The sequence below is a fragment of the Acanthochromis polyacanthus genome, chromosome 13, assembly GCF_021347895.1.
Source record: "Acanthochromis polyacanthus isolate Apoly-LR-REF ecotype Palm Island chromosome 13, KAUST_Apoly_ChrSc, whole genome shotgun sequence".
Classification (NCBI taxonomy): domain Eukaryota; kingdom Metazoa; phylum Chordata; class Actinopteri; family Pomacentridae; genus Acanthochromis; species Acanthochromis polyacanthus.
Window position 1 is genome coordinate 8,381,470 of NC_067125.1, and position 17,195 is coordinate 8,398,664.

The 17,195-nt window shown below is 41.6% G+C and overlaps 2 protein-coding genes across 2 annotated transcripts in view; both read right to left on the reverse strand.

Moving 5' to 3' along the window:
* Positions 1-897: 897 nt before the first annotated feature.
* Positions 898-3,425, reverse strand: kcne4 (potassium voltage-gated channel, Isk-related family, member 4). Its single transcript, XM_022222438.2, has 2 exons — positions 3,010-3,425; positions 898-2,469 (listed from the first exon to the last, which is right to left on the reverse strand). Exon 2 carries the CDS (start codon positions 2,428-2,430, stop codon positions 1,894-1,896), a length of 537 nt encoding a protein of 178 aa, XP_022078130.1. The 5' UTR covers positions 2,431-2,469; positions 3,010-3,425; the 3' UTR covers positions 898-1,893.
* A 3,421-nt stretch (positions 3,426-6,846) lies between these two features.
* The window catches only part of acsl3a (acyl-CoA synthetase long chain family member 3a), a 44,483-nt gene continuing 34,134 nt past the window's right edge, over positions 6,847-17,195 (reverse strand). The window contains 8 exon segments of the mRNA XM_051958053.1: positions 6,847-8,397; positions 8,480-8,637; positions 12,965-13,082; positions 13,468-13,677; positions 14,158-14,232; positions 15,666-15,680; positions 15,683-15,837; positions 15,965-16,104. Of these exon segments, the coding sequence (XP_051814013.1) occupies positions 8,240-8,397; positions 8,480-8,637; positions 12,965-13,082; positions 13,468-13,677; positions 14,158-14,232; positions 15,666-15,680; positions 15,683-15,837; positions 15,965-16,104 (1,029 nt within the window). The 3' untranslated portion in view covers positions 6,847-8,239.

Here is a 17,195-nt window from a genome sequence, read left to right on the forward strand (position 1 = left end):
CGTGTCTGATCGGTGCATGTTGCCAAAGTATTACCATGTTGGAAACGCCTGAATGAAAGAGAAAATAGCTGGAACTTCACACACACACAGAGATGCACACACAACCAGCCCAGACCTTCACTGACACCTTTGGGCCTATCAGGGCTGTTAGCTGTCAATACATGTTCGTCATAAAAGCTATGCATGTATTCCCCGTGGCGGTTATTGTCGCTGATGTTGTTGAGGCGAGCTGTCACTGCAGTGAGTTGTGGGCCTGGGAGCCTGCAGCGCTGCTGATAGCCGGGGCTTGTGTGTGCAGGAGAGTGTGTGTGTGAGAGGCAAGGTTGAGTGACACAGCAGAGAGAAAACACAAAGGCGCGAACAGAAAACCTGAAACTGCCTCCTGGCATCTTCTCTCGCTCTGACAAGATCTCTTCATTCTGTTGATTGAAAGAGAAGAGAAAAGCCTCGGTGAATCAGTGCTGTTATCTGCTGGTCTATGTGGAATCAACATGTGATAATCTAGTCTGATGGGTATATAAATGCAGCCTGTCATCTTTTATGGGCTCCAAAATCTCCACCTTAACAAAACATGACCAATAACTGAAAGAAACTAACTGGGTCAAGCTTCTTACTGCGACAAAAGGTTCACAAATTGTCAGTTTGTCTCTGTAAGAAATATTAGGTTTAACTGGAGATGTGTGCTGAAACATGAGCTTTGGTTTGATGTAGTTATTAAGTGTGCTGCTTTGCATTATTCTGATGTAGGCATTCTAAAAATAACATTGTAATAATAGAGTCAGACTTTCTCCTCATTTCATCTCCTTTTCATCCTCCTGATTTGCTCCAAGTTGCCACGACAACACTGCCCTCCACTGGTGAAACATCATAGTACAAAAAGGAACAAAATAAAGCCTGTTTCAGTTCAAAAGCATTTATTATTTTCTCCAAGTCTACAAAGGGTTCCATCTTAAATTAAGGCATACAGAGTGACAAATAAAAACCGTATGTACAGTGCATCGCTTCCATCAAGTAAACCTAACTCATCTGTTGTGTATGAACAGCGTGTGTCCACCATGAAGCTACAACAAATTACAGTTTAGTTTAGACAATTTTTCAAGTGGGTTCCAGGTACATTTCAATACTCCTGACCAAGCAAGTCAAGTTCAGTTTGAGACCAAACAGCCCAAAAAGCCAGTCTTCCACTCAGTCCCCTGCAGGGTGAGTCATCAGCCCAAACCAGTGCGGTGGCGTCAGCAGGAGCTCCAGCAGGGAGGGGTGGCCACACAGGGAAGCAAATATACAGTAAAATTATAAAGCATAATGGTAAATGATCTGGTTTACTTCTACTAGGCAAAGCTGAGATTAATATCAACACAACTACAGTCACTACCTGTAAGCTATCCCAACACATAACATGTGAAATGACTATTGCATCTTTATCTTGTCATTGGAAATGAAGATAGGTATAAATATCAAAACAAAAATGGAAAATCTTATGAGGCCACATGTGGCTTAATGTGATGTATGTGTCCTTTCATGCTGCCACTGGGTAGGTCAGGTGTGGCAGAGTCACAATGTGTCTTACTGTCATAAATATGGAGCAGCAGTTATTCAAAACACATCAGGCAAACAGTAGGTCAGCTCTGTGCAAATGTCCCCTCTAAGCGGTGCAACTAAGATCTAAACATGTCACACTCAGTCTCATTAAGCCGTTTCCAGCCCCTTCATTGATTTCATGTCATGAATCACGCTGGTTTGAGTTTTTATTACAAATCGGGGATTTAACATCTGATGGTTGGACTCTTAGGGCCTCTTTAATTTGAAGACTCCTGAGGACCTCCAGGTCTCTTCAGGTGATGTTTCTCCTCTTTTTGCAGTGGATCGTTAACTCTCAGTTTTTCGGGGCAAAGTTCAGCCTGAATCGTCTCCGCTGTTCTCGGATGCTCCCTTCATGTTCTCCTCCGCCGTGCCGCTGTCCGACTCCTCCTCTATGGTGAAGCGCGTGTCCGCGGAGGAGCACAGGGAGCTGATGCTGCTCTGCTCCGTGCACAACACGCACGCCAGCGGGGAAGTCAGCGCGCCCTCGTAGTGAAGGTGTCCAAAGTAGTTGCCGTGGTTACTGCAGAAAGGCAGGGACACCTGCACCGAGGGCACCGCCGAGACAGCTGCGGGGAAGGTGAGGCTGTGCTTTCTGGGTAGCGCGCCCCACTCCCGCTGCTCCTCCTCGTGCACGAGGCGCGTGAAGATGTTGATCCTCCTCTTCTCCCTCCTCTTGGAGCGAAAGTAGCCCAACATTATACCGCAGAGGAAGACTCCGTAGAAAGACATGACTATTAATATGTACAGGTACGCGTTGCCGTCGCTTTTGTCTGCCTGGGAGTCCGCGGTGCTCTGAGTGTGCAGGAAGAGGCGTTTGAGTGATGCTGTGGAGTTTTCCAGGTGCTCCATTCTTTTTTAGTGCAGCCTCTGTAGGAGATCTAGAATGCGCTAAAAAAAAGAAGATACAGAAGTACAATGGTAAATAAGAGGGATTTGGGCACCTTTACGCACGCTTTACGCACAAGGATAGGCATCCAGTGAGTAGAGGTTCCATACAAGTTATTATAAAAATGAAAGGGTTATGAAAAATATAGTGTATTTTATTCTTTTTATGTGCAACGTCTTAAAAAAATCATTACAGATATTTGGAACCAGTTTCATTCAAAAATATTAATCAGTGCTGCAAGAACATTCAGCAAATGACATTTAGTTCACGGAGTTAACGCTCCATAGTGCATGTTATTTCTATTTTTATATTAAACTTTACATTAACGTACTTGAACACTCTTTTCAAAAACGTATTGTGAAGTTTATTTTGAAGTTATTCTGTCAAGCAATCTTCTATTCGGGCATTTCTTTTTGTTTTCTTAAAAAAAAAAACACTTCAAAAGTTAAGAAGAGCCTACCAAAAGTCTGCTAAAATATATTTAGTTCATATAAAATTAAACTATGCAAAAACAGTAACAATGTCACGAGTTGTTAACTTACCAAACTGAAGAGCTATGTCTCATGTGAATGTGTGCCACTTGTGTCTTCTCGCAGCTCTTCTGGAGTTTGGCAGAACTTCTAAATGGACGAACTTATTTATACAGAGACTCCAGAGTGTCATGATGATCACGTGACGGGGTCTGATTGTAAGACGATCCCTGAGTCTGTAGAGGCCCTGAAAGGACGCTATGTTTTTAAAAACTGAAATAAAGTACATGTTTTAACATTATTCACACCTCTGGGGGATTCTTATGATATCATCACATGCTCATGAGTATATTCAGCTTACTAACTCCATCAATAAGAATAAGATCACATCTCCAGAGTCTGGCGGAAAGTGGCCCCAAAGGAACAGCATGGAAAAATACTTTAAAAGAGAAAACTGGTGGTAGAAATGTGAATTTTTCGTAGAATTGGCTACTGACACTCTCTAAATCCATTATGCATAGAAATATCTAGAAATAAATCACTGCACCAGTCTCCTTATTTTTCATCAAGCTTCTATTCTGGGACTCAAACAATAAATACATCTACTGCCTTCATTTTCTCACTCTGGAGTTTTCAGTTTGCTTACAAATGAACTGAAGCCCTATGAATAAAATTTCATGAAACCATAAGAAGGATGCAGATAGAGACATGCTGACTTTCCATGAGTGGCTTTGCATCTGAGAAATATTGGTGTCAGTCTGAATGTATGTTTTTAAATCCCTATAGCAGATTTATTCCTTTAATTTAGTAAGCCTGTGCCAATACAGAAATACTCCATAATGAAGACCTGTCCTGCATTTAAAATCCTGCTTTAGTAAAAATACATTTGCATTATCAGCACAATGTTCATAAAATATGAGCAATAAATGTACTCATTCCACTGTATCCTCACATTAGTTGATACAACAATGTATAGCAGCATTTTAGTGTCCCAGTTGCTAGAAGAGAATGTGGCTTTAACTGCTGTATATACTCAGGTAATTTAGTTTCTAACTGAGAGGCTGCAAAATTCAAACATCTAAGATATGAAAACAAAGTTCAGCACAGATTTACATGTTTACTTCTTTGTTTACACTTTAATCTTGAATTCTTTTAGCCTAGCCGCGCTAGACAACCCACAGCAACGAATTTAATTCTCTGCCAGGGAGGGTCTAGTTACCCTCCATAAGGCTCGAGGCTGGATGCTCCTAAAACTGGCCGGACCAATCACCATGAAGTGTAGAGTCAGAAGGCGGGCGTAACGAAGTGACGACAGAGGCCTGACGATTCTGACAAACAACCAGCGCACAATAAACAGTTATCTTTCGACTCGGCTTTGGCCACAGCCCTTAAAGATTTGAAGCTAAAATTCAACTTGAAAGATAAACAAAGGACGGCACTGAAGTGTTTCATTGAGAAGAAAGACGTATTTGGACTTATGCCGACAGGATATGGCAAATTCTTAATATACCAGTTGGCTCCGCGGCTCCGCTGGTTGGGAAGCTAACAGGACTTAGCCACAATCCGCCGGCGCTCTCGGAACTACGTCAGCCTATTCGTTGCGTTGATTGGTTGTATATCTACCCAATTGCTGCAGAGGGATTTGATAGACAACCTTTTAGCCCGCCTCCCTCCCTGTCGAGCTTCCCTAGACCCTTGTGCCGTCAGAAACATGGGTGTAGCATGGCTAGGCTAGAATTCTTTGTGAATGATGCATAATCTCTAGGAGTAAAACATCCCTCCATGCATTTTCGACACACCGCTTTATCCTCATGAGGGGGTCATGGGGGGCTGGAGTCTATCCCAGCTGACTTAGGGTGAAGGCAGGAGACACCTGGGCAGGTCACCAGTCTATCATAGAGACAAACAATCACACTCACATTCACACCTACAGACAATTTAGAATTATCAGTTAACCTCAGCATGTTTTTGGACTGTGGGAGGAAGCTGGAGAACCTGGAGAAAACCCACGCATGCACAGGGAGAACATGCAAACTCCATGCAGAAAGATCCCTGGAAGGCGGGAATGCGAACCTGGGATCTTCTAGCTGCAAGGCAAAGCTACTGACCACCTAGAAGTAAAACTATTTTTAGTTTAAAGTTTTTTTCCCCCCATGAAAACTGATTTAGCTTAGATGTTACTCTGCGCTGTTGCTTCGTTTAGAATGTGCAGATCTAAGAAGTCCCTGCCTCTCTCTCCATCTACTCTTTCCCTTCCACTGCAGCTGGAGCACACCAGCTCACCTAGGGCTCTGCTCAAACACACTAAAGCTACCTTAAACCACTCGGCCGTGGTGTAGACAGATTATTTCACTCATGACGTGTTCTACCACATAAAAACACCACTATGACATGTTAACAAACCAGAAACGTGTTTTTCATTACAGGGGATCTTCAGCTAGTATCTTTAAAGAAAGCAAAAATGTGAAGCAACACTGAAGGAAAATGCACGAGTTTGTAGCAGAAGCTGTAAACACAAAACTGACACATCATATATTAGCAAACCATAATTTTTGCACATCCTCTGTTCATTTGGAGTCGTGTTTCTAGAAATTTGGTGAATGTAAGCCCAGTATTTACTCATTTAGCTCTGCTTTTGGTCTTTACCAGCTCCTGAGGGAAATATGTGGCTCTGCAGTCATTAAATGCTCCATATGGACCACCAGCTTGTTGCTAATTGAGTCTCTCTGGTGTTTGGCGCCTGCTGTTGGAAAAACAAAACAATTAAATAATACTATGGATGCACAATATTGGGCTTTGCCAACGTCTATGTTGATATTTTCCAACTTATTTTGGCAGATGTCGACACTGATACATGCAGATATTTTTTCCACCTAGGGTCTCTCCTGCAGTGGAATTAACTCATAATTATGTCTGCTTTTATCATGATGACACACTAGCAGGTGCAGACTGTAAATAAAAATATAATATGCTGATTTGGCTGATGCTGGTTTTCTTTACAAGCCTTTATCTGATAATGCCTGTGACAACATCAGTGTACATATCTACAAAAAATGATGGAGTGAGAATTAAAACTATAAATATGTGATTAAAAAAAGCAGAGGGGAGCTATAAACACAGGTTCATCATTATGAGTACCCCTTTCATGACGTTATTTAATCTGTACTTATAATTTTAAGAAATCAATCAAGCACAAATCAACCACAGCTACTTAAACTGGAGCTCTGCAGGTTATTTTGCTTGATCACTTTCACTGGAAACGTCTATTCTAAAGCTGGGATATTGGAAGCAACATGACGAGTGTCAGAAAAACCCTCAAAGCTAACAAAAGCACACAACAGCAACTTTGTCATGCCGACAGAAAAACAGAGGACTACAGATAACAGCTCATTTAGGAGAGAAAGCTGAACCAGCCCAAATAAATATCAGGCTCACAGGAAACAGACGTCCTCCTTTTTTTTAATTTCCACTCCCTTTAGCATTTCATTGAACTGTTCCTGATTGTTTGTGTCTTTTTTAAGGGCGGCTCCTTTTCTTTCAAAGCAGGATGGATCAGTGGCTGATGTTTAATTCAATAGTCTGACTGAACTCCACCTATTGTAGCCGTCACAGCCTGGGTTCAGTCTGCCAACGCTGGAAATTTACACCTCAGAGCTGTCATGACTGCTGAGCATTAATGGACAAATTGAGTTATGTTCCAATTAGTCATTACTAATATCGAATCAGTGAAGGCTGATTTCACTCTGCAGCCGACGTTCAGACATAAATAAATGTCATCATCTGTCTGTCTTCTGGTGACAAGCATTGATTTCACACCCGCCGAGTCCGATGTGCTCAATACTGAAGAATTGCAGCGCTGAATACTTTCAATTTAATTCGACCGTAGCAGAAATAAATCGCTCTCACGCGTAGACCAAACACAATCTTTATTTACTTCATTTGAGTATTTTTTAAAAGGCAAATTACAAATAAATAGTCGGATGCACTTATGTTACAAGGCAGGCTCTCAAACAGAGAGGGAGTGGAGCTCCAAGACTGGTCTACGATAACACCGCTGACAGTAAAACAGAGACTATATGTTTACTTTCTCTGCTGATCACAGCTCCACGATTAAGAAGGAACATCACATTAAAAATCAGTCAGGAATTACAAAGGCGTTAGTCACACAAAAAGGCAACAGGTGTCACACGGTGAGGGGCAGTGGAGGCGTGTTTGTGCCGCGTGATGAGCCACACACTCCGTCATTCTCGTGCAAATTAAACAGAATGAACGTCAGCCACACACTAAAGTCACGCTTGTAACAGTGTGCTTATTCTGCCGTGCTTCCAAATGATACATTTTCATATTGCACTGATTCATCAGCTCTGATTACACAGTAATTCTATCTGTAATACAAGCTAGAAGATGTGCATTCTGGTGCACACTGTGGTCCGTACACATTGAAAAATATACTCAGTCAGTGTTGGAAACAGACTAAACAACGGTGCATCGCTGCTTTTTTCCTTTTAAAGTAAGTGGTTTCAATCTTGTCATTTTCCTACAACAGCCTCACTGTTAGGCTGAAAGATACAAATCATTAAACCCGTTCAGAGCTTATTATTTTTTACCAACCTGCTCTTTTGCCCTCAGATGTCTTTGTGCTTTTGGGGTCAAGACGTGCCGACGAGAGAGACGCCCCACAGGCGTGGGAGTCGCAGTCTGACTGTGGGTGGGAGACAAAATAAACCACGGACAGAATTCAAAACAAGTTAAAGACAAAAAGAAAAGAGAAACAAAGAAGTTAACCCTTTCCTGACCGGCAGGAAACGTGACATGAGAACAAGGACAAAGTTTGAAGTTAAAGATTAGAAGAGAATCATAATGAAGTGATTAGAGACACACCGGTTGAGTCTAGTGTCCTGTGTGTGAGCACAAAGCAACAAACTGACCTGAGATTCTGCTGTGGCACTCAGACAAGAGCTCAACAGGCTACATCAGCTGTTTCATAACTCACATCTGGAACAATAAAGATCCACACAAGGGGCTCACACACCTGGATGAAGGAAAGGGAAAAAAGGCAGGACGGGAAGGTGGCGTGTTTTCTGACCAACACTCTTTTAGAATGTCTTTTCTCATAAATTCAGGTAAAATCTGCTTCATGGTGAAACTGGTTGAAGTTTGAGGCCTTAGTAACACTAACATTTAGCACAGACGTGGGTCTTTCATTGATGTGGAGAGGACAGGAGGGAGAGGTGGGAGGGCACTGAGAGTGTTGGTTTGGTCTGAGCTTTGAGAATCAACAGTTCTGTGCTGGTCCTTGTTTTTACTTCCCACCGTACATCCTCTCTATGTCGTCTTGGTAACGTGTTTTCAGCTCCTTGCGTTTGAGCTTGAACGCATCAGTCACTAGTCCAGTCTCGGGGGTCCACGGTTCTGGACTCAGGCAGATCTTGCGAGGGATCTCAAAGCGCTCTAGCTGGGCTACAACAAAGGAAGAAGGAAGATTAACGTGATAAAAGCTGAACCAACTGGAGCTTCAGGCTGAAGATGAAGCTCTTCTCACCTGTCAGCGCAGCCTCAGTGATGACCTTCAGAACCAGCTCCTCCATGGCTTTGCTGTTGCACAGCTCCTCCCATGACCCGCGGATGCCGTACTGCTCAGCCAGAGCCAGCAGATGCTTCTGATTGGGCACCACAAAGCCAATCACATAGATCTCATCACTGGAGAGCAGGAAGAAAAGAGGAGACAGGGTGTCAACAGGGAAGAAGAATGGAGTGCAGTTATTACGTGAAACTGGTCTCCATCTGAACACTGGGCCGAATAAGGTGATGCAGCGCAAACGTGCAAGTGAGATATTCATCCGTATAAGGAGACGGAAGGAATACATGCCCGAAGAGAGTGTGAACAGATTACAAATCTCTGGAATACAGTATCTGTTGCACTGACACAGAACTGAATAAACATGTCGGGCTGCAGAAATATGCTCAGAATGTGAGTCTGACAGGCCGAACGTGGTTGTGCTCTGCAGTGTGAAAAGCTTCCTGTGGTATCTTTTGGAACAGGAGACTTGGGAACCCTCTAAACCCGCTGGAATGTGTTTTAATCATAAGCAAGATTATTTATTTGTCTAGAATTTCCCAAAAGGAAAGTGGTTTAAAACAAAACAAATGTCAAATAATATCAATTTGGATATTTCTGTATCACTCTTGTGTATTCTGTTGATTTTCTCTATATTATATTTTCTATATTTTTATCTTTTTTTTCCTTTTACTTTACCTTCATTTATTGTTGACCCCTTTACTGAACATCCATGCTGCTGTAACAACTTCTTTTTCCTCCGGGGATTAATAAAGTCAGACTAAGTCTAAATTAAAAATAAATTTAACCAAAAATAAGATTGTAAACATGCAACAAAAGCAAGATAAATATCTAAATCAAGTCAAAACATTGTTAGGAGACACATCTAAGAACACGCCTGCAGGGTCGGAGTACCTTCCAGGAAAAAGGATTATGAATGTTACCTAACAAAGCCCGGTGGTGTTATTTGAGGTGTGATTATACCAGAGTAATTTAACACAAAGCAGGGTCAGGCTTTTATGGAAATTGTTGCTCCTGAAAAAAATTTCAGAAAAGCATAAACAATAAACAGTTTGCGATTTGCTCTGCTCTCTACCAACTTCTGATAAATTATATTTGATCTTTTATTTGTTTGTTGCTCAACTTATATCACTATTAAGAACCAAGACAGTGACCTTAAAGAGATAAAAAGCTGGCAGAGAGCAGAGATGGTAGCAAAGAGCTCTGGAGTAAAACCACTTTAATGTCAAATGCAACCCAAAATCCTCTGCTGTGACTAAATATCTCACTGGTGAAACTCAAGACTGACATTTAACAGGTCTGTCTGTGTGATTGTATGCACGTAGTATTTTTTTTTTCAACCTATCTGCATTCTGCTTTACATCACAGGTCGAGGATTGTCTGTTATTCTGCGTTCTCCATTCTGCACATAGACTTACATGTGTCTCTATGGTTTGTGGTAGGCCACAAACAACATAAGGTTGGATCCTCTTTTGCCTTCAGAACTGCCGTATGCTTCATGGCATACTTTCAACAAGGTGTTGGAAACATTCCTCAGAGATTTTGGTCCATTTTGACATGATACATCAGACAGTTGCTGCAGATTTGTCGGCTGCACATCCATGCACATCCACCACATCCCAAAGGTTCTACTGGACTGAGATCTGGTGACTGTGGAGGCCATTGGAGTACAGAGAACTCACCGTCATGTTCAAGAAACCAGTTTGAGATGATCTGAGCTTTGTGGAGCATTATCCTGCTGGAAGTAGGATCAGAAGATGGTCCACTGTGGTCATAAAGGGATGGACATGTTCAGCAACAATACTCAGGAAGGTTGTGGTGTTTAAACCATGTTTGATTGGTACTAAGGGGCCCAAAGTGTGCCAAGAAAGTATCCCAAACACCATTACACCAGCAGCAGCTTGAACCGTTGATACAGGCAGGATGGATCCCATGCTTTCATGGTGTTTATGGCAAATTCTGACCATCTGCATGTTGCAGCTGAAATGGAGACTCATCAGAGCAGGAAGCATTTTTCCAATCTTCTGTTGTCCATTTTTATTGAGCCTGTGTGACTTTTAGCCTCAGTTTTCTGTTCTTAGCTGACAGGAGTGTCACCTGGTGTGATCTTCGCTTTTAATCGTTTTTAATCTGTAAAGCACTTTGTATTGCAATTTCTTGTATAAAAAGTGCTATATAAATAAAGTTTTGATTTGATTTGAGTTTTGATCTTCTGCTGCTGTAGCCCATCTTCTTCAAGGTTTCTTCTAGCCTCAGTGCCTCGCCATGTCTTGATGATGTCATGTTGTGTGGGTGTGTGTGTCTGTGTGTGCTTGTGAATGGCTGTCTATATGTAGGGAGAGTGGAGAGTTGGGGTTTTTTATTTCTATTTTTAATTGTATTTATTTATTGCCTTCTTTGTTTTTAATTCTTGTGAAGCACTTTGTGTTGTTCTGCATGACAAGTGCTGTACAAATAAATAAAGTTTGAAGGTTGGACGTGTTGTGCGTTTATAGATGGTATTCTGCATTCCTTGGTAGTAACCAGTGTTTATTTCAGTTACTGTTGCCTTTCTATCATCTCCAACCAGTCTGTCCATTCTCCTCTGACCTCTCACATCAAACAAGGCATTGTTTATCCACACAGCTGCCTCTCACTGGATGTTTTCTCTTCATCGAACCATTCTCTGTAACCATAAAACCGCTGCAGCTGCCACTAGAGTCCTTACCAAGACTAAAAAAGTCGATCACATCACTCTAGTTTTGAGGGTTTTGCACTGGCTTCTGATCTCTGAGAGGATAGACTATAAAATACTTCTGTTAGTTTGTACAGCTCGGAATGGTTTATGGCCAATTATTATCAGTGACCTCCTTTTACCATATGAACCTCCAGTCGCTCAGTCCTCTGGTACAGGTCTGCTCTCTGTCCCCAAAGTCAGAACCAAAAATGGAGAAGCAGCTTTCAGGTTCTATGCTCCATATATCTGGAACAAACTTCCAGAAAACTGCAGGTCTGCAGAAACTCTCAGCTCCTTTAAATCAAGGTTAAAGACTTATTTATTTACCGTTGCCTTTGATTAATGATTGTCTCTGTTCCAGCACTGCACTGTTACTCTTCACACTGCACTGTAAATTTTAAAGTGATTTTATTTCATCCTCCTTTTTATCTTCGTTTAATTTCTTTGTTTTAAATCACAAAAATTCATGTTGATTGTATTGGTTTAATTATTTACGTTAATTATGTTATTTTCCAATCTTCTATTGTCCATTTTTATTGAGGCCTGTGTGAACTGTAGCCTCAGTTTCCTGTTCTTAGCTGACAGGGGTGGCTCCTGGCGTGGTCTTCTGCTGCTGTAGTGCATCTTCTTCAAGGTTGGCCGTGTTGTGCGTTTATAGATGGTATTCTGCATTGCTTGGCTGTAACCAGTGGTTTTAGAGTTACTGTTGTCTTTCTATAATCTCCAACCAGTCTGCCCATTCTCCTCTGACCTCTCACATCAACAAGACAATATTGGTCCACTTAACAGCCACTCACTGGATGCTTTTCTATTTTTCACACCATTCTTTGTTTATACCTAGAGATGGTTGATCGTGAAAATCCCAGTAGATCAGTAGTTTCTGAAATACTCAGACCAACAACCATGCCACGTTCAAAGTCGCTCAATTCCCCTTTCTTCATTCCGATGTGCGGTTTGAACTTCAGCAAGTTGCCTTGACCTCGTCTAGTTGCGGCCATGTGATTGGCTGATTAGTTATTTGTGTTAACAAGCAATTGAACAAGTGTACTTAAAGTGGCCGGTGAGTGTATGTATGTAAGTACCATATATAAACATAACCATTGTCTCCAACCAGACATTATCATTCACCAGTGTATATTCCAGATATTTACTCCGTCAAGGAACGCGGCGGCGTTATGTGACAATCGGCGTACGTTTGTCTGTAAATCTGTCCTGTCCGTGTGCAACATTACTTAAAAATGGACCAATAGATTTGGATGAAGTTTTCAGGAAAGGTCAGAAATGACACAAGAATCAAGTGATTAGATTTTTGGCAGTGATGCAGCTTATAGTCTAGATCCATGGATTTGTGAAGGATTTCCCATTCTGAGATATAGCGGCCGGCATGGCCTCACTGTAACCATGACAACAAGTGAATGCTGGGTCTGTACCTGTATCAATTCACTTGACCGGCTAAATATTTTGGACACACAATTTGGTATCTGTACATAACTTGCACACGCACAACACATGCCTGTGCTCACACAAGATTTTTTTTAAAATTTCTTAGTTTGTGGGTGGATCTATACTAAATGTCGAGATTCTATGTTGCGTGATTTCTGAATCCACAAATTGAGGAATAGAACAGTTTTAGCGGAGTACTGCTCTCTGAGTGCTTTTCTTGTTTCTTTAGTTAGTAGTGATGTATGCAGATCGTTAGATCAATAAACTACCACCACGTCACCACCCCTCACACACCTGTTGCGTAGGCGCAGATGTTGTCAATCAGAGGACAATTCTTCAACATGGCCTCCACCTTTCCCAGGGAGACGTACTCTCCCGCCTGCAGCTTCACCAAGTCTTTCTTACGATCTGAAAACACAGCAGAGGCAGCAGCTTGTAACAACACGTGTGGACATGCGTGTCTGTATATGTGTGGGCACGTGGTAGCATATCTCAAAACATAGACAGGAAGTGGGGGAAGGAGCCATTTTCCACTGAACTGTGTATCTGATCGCCATCATCGTGATAAAGAGAAAGTTGTGAGGTTCTGACTCAAAATGGGAAATAGGATTGTGGAGTTTTCTAGGAGGTGAAGTAAAATCTGGCTTTACTGTTGAATGAAAGTTGAGCACAGAGTTGTCTGGAAAATGTTCAGTAATAAGAGACATAGTGCAGACAGTTTGTGCTTTGATGAAGCATCCAACTAGGAGACATTTCCTCCAGTGGTAGCCTGCACTCTGCTCATACACTGCACCTACACACTCCATCCTCACCATTATCTTGAGGCACCCGTCCTCCTGAAACTCTCCAATGTCTCCTGTACAGAACCACCCGCTGGCCGTTTTCATCTACAAAGAATCCTCTTGGTTTTTCGCCTCCTTCTTGTAGTATCCATGGTTACGTTTGGGTCCACCAATGAGAACCTCTCCTCTTGGATGGGGCTTGTCAGTGCTGCGGTAACCACCTAAAAGCAGAGCAAAGGGACTGAAAATGAAAACTGCAACAAAACCAAGTTTCATTTCTCCTGATTTTGTTCCATAATCATTTTGTTGAGTTTAAAAAACACTGTGTGTTTACTTTAAATTCTATTTCTGCTCTGCAAGCCCAGCAAGCAATAAACTCAACTTGATAAGTATCAAGATTTAACAGCACCATAAAAATGAGTTATGATTCCCAGATGGAAAAAGATGGAAGTCGTAGAGGAGTGTTGAGAGAATCGGTTCGATTTCCTTACAAGGTTATGGGTCTCTACCAGTCCTGAAGTGACACCCTCAAGAGGCTGGAAAATGTTGGAAAATGAATGGAGCACGGATGGGTGAAATCAGAAGTGTTTGTGTGCATGAGATGACAGATAAGAAGAAACGTGATGTATGTCCTGGTGAGTCCATGTGACACTGTGGATCCCATCATGAATAGTGTGTGTGCGGGTGTCGCGCTCACTCACCCTCCACCCAGTCTTTGAGCTTGATCTCACAGCAAACCAGCGGTCCTCCCACTCTCCCAGTGCTGTAATCCCAAACTGGAACAGACGACACACCCCACATGATCAGGAAGCCCACTAGCATCAAGGCACGACATTTATTGCCATGACAACGTGACCTCATTTGCTCCCTCGCCATGGAAATCTCATCCCAGAGGAATGATCACAAGTTACAGTGTTTTCCTGGCTCAAATGACGCAGTTAATATGGATGGGCAGTGGGCAGCTCTGTTGGTCTAGTCTGCCTGGGAAAGGCTGATAAGATTTCTGTTATTTGGACTAAATTGTTGGCAGTGGAATGCCAGTAGGACGACTGAATATTTGAAAACAAATTACTGGAACAGACATCACCACCGCAGATATGAGTGGCATTCTTTTATGCACATTAATAAGGAAATGACTTACGAGAAGTTGCGAGGAAAGTCTGCATTTTTTTGTTAGAGACGTACATCTTTATACATTTTACGAAACAGAATGAGCTTGAATGGTACATCTGTTACTTTGCAGGTTACACAACAGGCTTACCACATTTGATGCTAACTGGGTCTCAACATACAAAACACTTGTTGCTAATGTTGGTTTTTCCAAAACAGATAACAACTCCCTCTTCTGTGTACTGACACCGCACGCACAGATAGATCTACTAATTATTTTCCTCTCATCCATTTTCCCATCCGTCGGTAAAACACTCCTTCCCATTTCATGCACCTCCCACCACTTTAGTGTTCAGGATGTGGAAGATTAATCATTTAGTAAATTTCCAAGATTGCTCAACAATGTGAAGTGGTTCGGCTAACAAAAAGTCATTTGGAACAAATTATGATGTTGGAAAGGGTAGAAATAAAAGTAAGATGGACTCACTTAAGGAAGCTACAGTTTGTTTACTTCTTGATACATGAAGAAAGCTTGTACAGTTCTGAATTTTCATGATGAATCTGAAGAGAAGGCAGTCTGATAGAACCTCTTCAACTTGGATTTGAGGCTTCTTGGACACAAAATATAACATGATTGATGCAAAAAGAAACACAATGCAGTTGGATGGGAAATATTTCAGCTGCAGAAAGTATTTGACCAAAAAACAGCATTACTGTTGCAGGAGCTTGCACTACACAAGGCAACACAGCTAATTTGTTTGACCGTTTAAATGAGCACCACAAGCTCTGTATGAGTGCAAAGCCAGATCTGAATTACCATTCCAAAGCCAAAAACCTAGTTGGATGTCTTTGCTGTGTTACACTGTATGGAAAGATTCTAAATGCCTCTTTCAGCTTTTTCAAATTATTTATTTCTGATGCAGATATACTCCCTACATAATCACCTCATCACTCTAGAATGATGATTATTTCTAAAAAATATATAAATAACAGAAAAAACTAAATGTAATTCTTTTCCAATATCATGGAGCCCTTGTTGATGTCCTCTCATGTTGAGTGATTACAAATAAACAAGAATTCATTTGTCGTTCCTTCTTACGTTCACTGATGGTTCAGCACCGCAGGTCTCCGTCAGGCCGTATCCTTGACCCACCGGACAACAGAAACACACGTTCATGAAGCGCTGCGTGGCTGCAGAAAGCGGTGCTCCACCTGATAATAAGACTCTTGTTCGACCTCCCAGCAGAGAGCGGACTTTCCTAAACACCAGCCTGGATGGACAGAGCAGGCACAATACTAGAAAGCGGACAGGTTCGCACACTTATGCTGCACTGGGAAACGATGCATCCTTTAAAAACTCTTAGACTCTGCAGCATGAACAAGTACAGCTGAATATACCTGTCACACAGCGGTGTGCTGTAACCTTTGGCAAGCTGCTCCAGTTTGTAGTTGTAGGCCAGAATGAAGAGTGTTCTCTGGACACAGTTCATCTCCTCCACCTTGTTCATCACATTCTTATAGATACGGTCCATGATCTCCTGGAGTCAGGAGATGAGACAAGTAGGAGGTTGATAGAGAGAATGAAAAATATGAATTAAAAAGATCAGGGCAACATGTAAGATTAATATGGAGACAAACTGGAAATTGGAAAGAGACAGACAGATAAAAGGAGTCATTATAAAGGGCTACTAAGGTGAACAAACATTCATGAGATGATGAATGATGGTCTGTTTTTGTACTTAACTGCTCAGTGAAAATATAGAACTTTAACAGATCTGAGGTGCTGCACAGTTTGTGTTGCTATTACAGTTCCTAATTAAAGAGTCAGTGATCATGTCAGAGAGGGCTTCGTCTATGTAAAGTTTAGATTCTGCTTGACTCTTGGAAAACAAAGGATGAGGTCTTGACCAAAAGATACAGTATGTGTGATCTTTTTTTTCAGAATCATTGCTTGTCTTCTGTTGCCAATGAAATCTTATTATATAATGGTTAGAAAAATATCTCAAAGAAGCTGAAACTAAGTCTGTAGTCCTTGCTCTGGGACGTATTTACTGTGACCCGAAGTGAACTGATTTGAACACCATAATAGTCGATGGAAAGCTTGTAAAATACAAAAAAACATGAAGAACAGAACAACTTTCTCTAAATACATGTCCAAGTGAAGTGAAATAAATTGGCACAATGTGGAACATGTGTGCCCCCTAACTTTCATTGCGTAAGAGTAGTGCTCCCCAATGGATAACAAACATTAAGTGACCTACAAAATAAGACAAAAGTCACTTTAATCCACAAGAGTGAATCTCCAGTTTGGTTAAATGAAAAAAAGCAAACACAAAAACTGCAGAGAGTGAAATGAAACTACCAGCTAACAGTGCCAAAATGTTAAACGTTTGGTACGATGATGAGAAGATGAATCATTTACTGAATGTCGACAATTCAGAGAAGCATTGTGATTTCTTCGAAGCTAGTTATTGTAAACATGCTTCCATGTGGCCACTTGTAGTGATGAACTCAAAGAATTCAGGTTTAACGGTTCTTGAGATTTCATGTTCAGACTGCTGATTGTTTAGCCTCCTGGTTCATTCGTTACGCTGTACATAGCAACCCTTGGTCACAGCAGACACAGTTA

Coding starts and splice junctions, on each gene's coding strand:
- kcne4 (XM_022222438.2), bottom strand. CDS start 2,430: ATGGAGCACCTGGAAAACTCCACAGCATCACTCAAACGCCTCTTCCTG.